This window comes from Syzygium oleosum, unplaced genomic scaffold (assembly GCF_021117445.2).
Source record: "Syzygium oleosum isolate NSW1041296 unplaced genomic scaffold, Sole_v2.1 Sole_v2.61, whole genome shotgun sequence".
NCBI classification, from domain to species: Eukaryota; Viridiplantae; Streptophyta; class Magnoliopsida; order Myrtales; family Myrtaceae; genus Syzygium; species Syzygium oleosum.
This window is the reverse complement of record NW_026607545.1, coordinates 342,378-350,139: the sequence shown is the minus strand read 5'-3', so window position 1 is coordinate 350,139 and position 7,762 is coordinate 342,378. Positions and strand designations below refer to the sequence as shown.

Genomic DNA, 7,762 nt, shown 5'->3' with positions numbered 1-7,762 from the left:
GTTCCCATTCTACTCTTCTCGTTCCTAGTAAACGAACATGACCTCGATAAATTACTTTCTTATTGCCATTCCTTAAAATTTTATGCCTAGTGATTTCAAATTCCAAGTAGAAAATCCTATTCACCCCACCAAGGCGACTAATCATTTTAAAATTGAACAACCTATATCAATGCTTCTCTTCGATCGACGAACCTTGGATCGCCCTTTCATACGGGATCTTATAACGCGGTATTGATTTGATAATTACAAGCACCCTAATGTTGATACGGGGTCATTATCACGCTACATTGAGCTAAAGGCGTGAGTAAAAAAAAACAAATGACACGAACCCCTCGATTAGGTTAGAAACCACTAGATTCGAGCGAATAGGATTAAGTAGAATTAGTACTATAATTAACTTTGAATTGAACGATTCCAACTTTAGCCATAAAAAAAAAAGTAGAAAACAAGTCAAGCTCTCGAGCTCGCTCTTGCTCCCTCCCTACTCCCACATGTCCTCATTCGTTTGTAATCTCATCTGTTGTCGACCTAACATCGGCGCTCATAGACTAGAGACGTGAAGAAACAACAATCACTATTAATATATTTATCATTATCATCATCATCATTATTTTCATTAGAAAAGTAGAAGTGACTGAAAAGTCAACTCAATCACGCTGGCACCAACCAACCGGATTATCGTTGTAGGCACTAGGCAGGCTTCTGAGTCAAAGAATCGGACGGCTCCAGGACAGTGGTTTGACTTGATCGCCCGCCCCTCTCGATGTCCCCACCTTCTTTCGACCAAGTTTTCCCCTCCGGCATGGGCCCCACCTTCCTGATCGGGTCAATGTCCTCACGTGTAGCCAAAGCCTTCTGAATTCCCTTCGTTTTCTTCCATAGAAAAACATATCATCCTATTTCCCAACTGTAATTAACACACACACACACATATATATCCTCAAGTCGATCGACAATTATGTAGTCCTTATTGATTTTAATGACCCTTTGTCGGAGTATATACAAAAGTCACACTAATCCGTAATTCTGGGAGTTGTCATAAAAGAATTCACGGTGAGATCTCTCGATTCCTGAATTAAAAAGACAAATTAACTTAAGAGAATTAACAATGCTAGATAAGTTTGCTTGCATGCATACTAACGGTACGTGGTGTGGATCGTGTATTCTCTCTCTCTTTTAAGGAATTAATACTGATCGTCTAATGCAATAATTTTTTGTATGAAATATTGAGAAAAATGTTCTTATGAACAATACACAAAAAAAAAGCTAACTCTGATGGAAAAGCTACCGCATTGAATTACAAAAAGCTCCTCGATAAAACTCAAATTATGGGAGAACTTTACGTTACTTGAAATGCGATAGATTTTATTACCCATTGAACCCTGTGCTTTAAGTTGTTTTCATAATTATGTCATAAGTTTAAGGAATTTATTTCTATACTTTTTGACAATTTACTCGGTCATGGTGATAGTTAAGCATTTTCATGTAACAAATGATCCAGTGACGACTTGAATGTGACATTCATGTCGACACTAAGTATATATACAACTTGACACATGGCCAAAAGGTAGATAATGAAACATAATAATTACAGGGATAATCATTATATACTATCGATAAAATTGAAAACAAATGAGCTCGATTTTGAAACTTTCATGAGGAGGAAATGAAGGAAAAATTTTGGTTTTGAATTTTTGGGGCATTTTTCTCTCCAAAGTCTATTCCACACGTGCTTCCAAGTTCCAAACATAGCACAAATGGGAAGGCTAAAAGTAAATTGTTGGGTTGGTTTGGGTTTTACATTCTTACCTACATTTCTGTACGGCGAGGATTGGAGCCACACTTACACTTCACCAATACTCTCCCTCTCCTTCTCTCTCTATTTATCAACAACTTCCCTCCCCTCCATTCCCTTTTACTTCTCTCTCTCGCTCTCACTCTCTCTCTCTCTCTTTGTGCCGTCCTTGTTTTCATGGTGTTGCTGCCATGGCCGTGGAGCTCATGCTGGGTTACCGGAACGACACGACCTTCTCAACCATGATGGAGGAGACCGCGGTGAAGGAGGCCGCCTCTGGCCTCGAGAGCGTCGGCAAGCTCATCAAGCTCCTCTCTCACTCTCAGAAACGACACGCGCCCGCGCAAGAGGCCCTCGACCCCCCGCCGTTGGACCTGGAGCGAGACTGCCGGGCCGTCGCCGACGACGCCGTCTCCAAGTTCAAGAAGGTCATCTCCCTCCTCGGCCGCACCCGCACCGGCCACGCCCGGTTCCGCAGGGCCCCGGTCCAACCCGCCCCGGAGAAATCGTCCAACCAGCACCACCACCCCCAGCACAAGATTTACTACGCCACCCCGATCCAGCAGATCCCGCCGTCCCCGGCGCCGGCTCCCGGGCCGGCGCTCCCTCACGGCCACTATGGCGGCTCGGCCGTGATCTCGAAGAGCAACGGGGTGATCGGCGAGAGGAGGGACTCGTCCACGACGATCAGCTTCTCGTACGCCCCCTCGGACGCTAGCAACCCGTTCGGGTCGTCGCTGACTGCCGAAAATATTAACAGCAACGTTAGCTACAACAATGTGAATGAGCGTCACGTTGTCATGAAGCAGCAACAGTGCTCCTCCTCGTCGACTTTCCAAATCACGAGCTCCTCCGTGAGCGGGAAGCCGCCGCTGTCGTCGTCGTCGTCGCTGAAGAGGAAGTGCAGCTCCGAGACCTTGGGCTCCGGCAAGTGCGCGTCGTCCTCCGGCCGGTGTCATTGCTCCAAGAAGAGGTAATTAAGAATAGATGGCCATTACCCGAATTTCAACCACACAACAGTGAAATTGTGTCCATACATTAGCCCTGATAGCTGATTTATCTTTCTTGTTTACTGTTGAGTTCTTTTATTTCTCTTTTTAGTTCTACGATATTAACGGACTTTCAATTAGATTATCTATATGAAATTTCCTCACCACGTGCATCGGACAAGGCTCTCTATGTGTCGCGGCGTTGTGGATGCTGTTTTTAAGGCCGAAATGCCGTGATTCGAACATCTGAGCTGCTCTCGATCACTAGTTCACAAAAATGAACATAATACTTGAAATTTCACAATTTCGGATGTTTGTAGCTAGCTTTGGAAGGATTCTATTTGGTGGGATTGTGGATAAGAATTGATGCATAGTCTTAATTTCTATGAAAAAAACAAAAATGAAAAGCATAGTATTGATGAATGTTTCTCGCATGTGGATGAGCAGGAAATTGAGATTGAAGAGGGTGGTGAGAGTCCCGGCGATCAGCCTGAAGATGGCCGACATTCCGCCGGACGAGTACTCTTGGAGGAAGTACGGTCAGAAGCCCATCAAAGGCTCTCCTCATCCTAGGTACTCAATTTTGTCCCTCCTTATCTTCTCTTTTTTTTTATCCCCCTAAAACAATAATCTTGCGAATTTTAAGAGGTTATTTACGAATTCATCTGTTGATGAATTATTCCTTTTGGGTATTTAAATGCTCTCGTTACATTCAATAAGCTCACGTAAGGCCCCTTTTCCTTGTCTCGTGTTAGCTTTACTTTCCTTAATCGTCTCTTCACGCTTACTCTTAGGCACTCGCTAACAAAATCCTGTAGGAAACATTGCCGTTCTCTCGTCACTGAGTCGAGATAATGAGTTAACTATCTCAGTAGATCGGTTTCTCATTTGCAGTTTCCTTTTTCTTCTCTTCCTTGCAACAGGGGTTACTACAAGTGCAGTAGCGTCAGAGGATGCCCGGCGAGGAAGCATGTTGAGAGAGCGTTGGACGACCCGGCGATGCTCATCGTCACCTATGAGGGAGAGCACAACCACTCTCTCTCCGTGGCCGATTCGACCAGCCTCATCCTCGAGTCATCTTGAAATCTAATTCTTCAAAGGAAGGTGGCATGTTGTGAGAAAGCATTCTAAACAACGAGCCCTAATCAAGTCGATTGGAACCCGGGCTAATATATATAGAGTACAGCTGATGTGCACCGTCTTTCTTTCCCGTCCCCTCCCAACTCGCAAGACGGACGTGACCACCTAATATTGCTATGAGGAGGAGATGCGGTCATTCGAAGATGAAATTATCGCATCGGAATATCGTCCCTTTGGGGGTTTAGTTTAGTGAACCATCTTAATCCATCGAAAATTTGAGTGGAAAAGAAAATGGAACCCATGAAAAGAAAAAGAGGGTCATAAAATCTCGAAGGAGAGACTTGTGGGTTGGTTACGTTAGTCAAATTAGTGCAAATCCTTCAATTTCATTGTACAATGTCTGAACTGAAGTCATTTCTCTTGAGCCTTAAGCAATGTGTAACGACTTGCAATGTGTAACGACTGATGATGATGATGATGATGATGATGATGAGCATTTGAAAAAGGAAGATGGTGGATCTGGTAAAACGTTTCTCAAATTGCAAATTAAAGAAAAAGGTGGGGGTCGTTCTTTCTTTCTTTCTTTCTTTCTCATGATTCATCGTACTTCCACTTTTCTTTTTCTTCTTATTTTCATACTTTTTCTCTGAATTTATCAAGTTAATATTATGCAAAAGGGTAAGCTTTATTTCTTTTGGTTCTTGTCCTTGGATGCCCTGCTTGGGGGCTTTTGCTTCGTGCTCTTCTTTGTTTCTTTCTGCGTCACTCAAAGCTGTTTTGGTCCCCACTAAGACCACCCGGGCAGTGAGAAAAGAGTGGGCATTAAAAGACACGAAAAGGGACCGAGTCAAACAATGGGAAAGAAAGCAGCCGACGCTCGCATCGTGGTGTCGTGTTAGGGACGGTTGACCAAAGTGCGAAAAGAGGTTGGCTGTTGGGGACGGCCACTTCCTTGCATTTATTATTTGATTAAATGACAATTAGAGAGAGAGAGAGAGAGAGAGTGTGTGTGTGCGCCTGGTTTGGATGGTGGGGAAGGTGTTGAATGAATTGTTGTGATGTGAAAACAATTGACAAGTTAACCTCTACGACATGCTTTGTGGGCTAGTCAAGTAAATTGATTGATTAAGGATGTTTGCGCAATAATTTCGTTGACGAGAGAGAATGCTTGTTGTTTTTCTTTAAGGTAGGAAGGTGTTGAATGAATTGTTGTGATGTTAAAATAATTGACAAGCTAACATCTAAAAACCCATTTGGTGGTTTAGTCAAATAAAGCGATTGATTAAGCTTGTCTGCTCAATAATTTCGTTGACGAGTATTTTGGCGCGCTCGTCGAGTGAGCAAACGAAAAGAAAATGGTTAAAAAGAACAACTTGCGAAAGAAGTATTCACACATTCGCCATTTAGATGAGTTGCATGTGAACATATTCAATCACAAAATTAACTCCAAGCACACACGTCACTCATTCAACATTAAATAGATATATATCATTTTACATTGACGGCTATATTGATAACAATTGTTAAACGTGAGTAGCTAGTGTCTTTGAAAACATTCGCATGCGAATTACTTCACAAAAAAAAAAGCAATGCTAAATATATAAAGATTGTTTTATAAAATTAATTTAAAAAATCACGTGAAAAAAAATGAGTGAGATTTTAAATAAGTGAGTCATGTTCATACGTTAGAATTCAACTACTTATCTTTTTGTCTGACCTAGAATTCACCGTTCCCCATATCACGCTATGCATTAATTTTGTCAACCGTTCAATTTTTGGCACTATTGTTGATGAATCCACATGGTTTTATGCATTGACATGAGCGGTGCTTAATCACCTTTGAGGGAAAATGGTATGTTTCAAAGGGTCGAGAAGTCCACACATGCTTAGTGGGGAAGCATAGGGGAGGCAAAAGTCAAAAAGTGCGGTGGGAGATGATGGTGGACCACTTCTTGGTTCTTGGCCCTTGGGACAACCCCATTGGCCACACTTACTTTGTCTTCGACGTTGTCTGCTTTCCTTTGTTTTGTTGCCTTCGGAAGTTGTCAACCTTCTCGCAATTTGAATCAATGATGGTCCCCTCAATATGTCCTATTCGGGGTCCCACTCCCTCCCTTCGTTCCTATCCCAAACAGTAGGTCAATCCACATTATGACCAATAATGTTGGGGCTGGTTTAGAGTTTTCGTCTCCATTAGTTCATGGATTCGATGGGCTTTCTTCGAAAGTGGAAATGATATTACAAGTGCTATAACTTTATTCGGCGCACATTTAAGTGTCAAAATTTTTTGTTATATCTTTTAAAAGCTAAATCGGACAAAAAATAATCACTTAAGTATCTTCGACGGAAAATTCAGGCTAAAAGTTTCAAGTGACTTTTTTTAATTAGATCTTTATTCCAACGTGACTTTTTTTTAATTAATTATGTATAATTATGTGGCTTTTTGATGAAAAAGAAAAGCCAACTTGGAAATTTCGGCCACTTTCTAATTGACCCATCCATCTTCCCTGTCGCCACCATCTTCATCTCCTCCAGTTTTCCCTGGCTCGACTTCATGTCCTTTCGTGCATCACAGCCGTAACACCCGTTCTCACCACTCATCCCTTTTTCAGCTCCGACGCTACCTTTGGTGGGCCTCCAAGACAATCGACAACCATTTTGTTGTCCATGGAGAGCTGTGATCGAGAGGCTCTGTCTTTCACCTCACCGTCTTCATTGCTAAAGAATTCACGCTTCTCGTTCAAGCCCTAGCTCGTTCCTTCCTAGAGGCCCCGGACATTTACCTCGTATTCCAACAACAGCTGTAAAAGCTCCAGTTTTGCCTAGAGCCAGTGCTAGAGAACAGGAGCCAAGAGGCCCTGTTTTTTAAGCTTTTGTTTGCACTCTTCAAGAGGTCGCTGTTCTCGCCCAAGCCTTCACTCATCCATTCTTGAAACACGAAATTGAGCCGCTTTTTAATGCTCCTATTCTCCATTGCGAGATTCACCTCAAAATTTTGGCCCAAATTGCCAAGTTTTGAATTATGGTTGAAGAAGAGGGGATTTGGTCGATTTGGCTCAATCAGGGTTTTAAATTGGGGCAAACCATGCTAAAAGATGAGTGATCTGGTTCCAGAGGCTTGACTTTGGAACAAGCCCACGATGGAAGACAAGACCGTGCCATAGAAAGTCTCCAGCAACATGGCTCAAGTTCTCAACCTTCTAGAGAATCAAGTACAAGCACCATGATGCCCTAGCACGTCTAAGAGAACTTTTATTAAAACTATTTATTATTATTAAGAATGCGGAAGCACAATAAACGCATTGCATGAAAAACTTGAGTTTGACAACTACGTTCTAGTTTTATCTTTCTTATTCCAAGTATTATTACAAGTACAAAAAGAAAAAATAGTACAACGTATTAAATCTGGGAAGAAAGTCGGGTCTTGATCAATAATACCCCATACTCTGGCACCCAAAAACTTGCCTACATAAAGTGATGTTACTAAACCAAGGATCGGCAACCACGCCTATCGACACGTCATAATTGCCGTCAAGACCAGGGGGACCATCGAAATCCCTAAGTGCTCCAACCAACTCCTTGTCAATGTTGAAGTTCGAGGCAACAAATTGATGAGGGATCCACCCCGATATCCCTACGTCGATCCATACAACATAACTACACTTAGTAAAAACTATCGCTGCTTAAGGTATTGACACATCTTGATATTTGCAGTCAAAATATATAGGAACTCTAAATGGCAAGGACTTTGGTTTATGCATATTCCAGAAACCAAAGTTCTTGCCGTCAAACCAATTATGACATCCCTAGATTAATTCACTGAGGTATTGTCTGTTTTAACCCGTCCCATACCGACCTTCACGATTTTGTCCTTTGGCATATAGGTTAGGGACGAGCG

The 7,762-nt window shown here is 42.3% G+C and overlaps 1 protein-coding gene across 1 annotated transcript; it reads left to right on the top strand.

The window, feature by feature from the left end:
* The first annotated feature begins 1,908 nt into the window (after positions 1-1,908).
* LOC115692095 (probable WRKY transcription factor 15) lies at positions 1,909-4,295 on the top strand. Its single transcript, XM_030618853.2, has 3 exons — positions 1,909-2,768; positions 3,232-3,357; positions 3,708-4,295. Exons 1-3 carry the CDS (start codon positions 1,987-1,989, stop codon positions 3,865-3,867), a joined length of 1,068 nt encoding a protein of 355 aa, XP_030474713.2. The 5' UTR covers positions 1,909-1,986; the 3' UTR covers positions 3,868-4,295.
* The last annotated feature ends 3,467 nt before the right edge of the window (positions 4,296-7,762 follow it).

What these genes read in the sequence shown, in the direction of transcription:
- LOC115692095 (XM_030618853.2), top strand. Translation starts at nt 1,987, where the DNA reads ATGGCCGTGGAGCTCATGCTGGGTTACCGGAACGACACGACCTTCTCA. An exon ending in TGTCATTGCTCCAAGAAGAG is followed by an intron (nt 2,769 to 3,231) that starts GTAATTAAGAAT and finishes GTGGATGAGCAG; the next exon opens with GAAATTGAGATTGAAGAGGG. An exon ending in AAAGGCTCTCCTCATCCTAG is followed by an intron (nt 3,358 to 3,707) that starts GTACTCAATTTT and finishes TCCTTGCAACAG; the next exon opens with GGGTTACTACAAGTGCAGTA.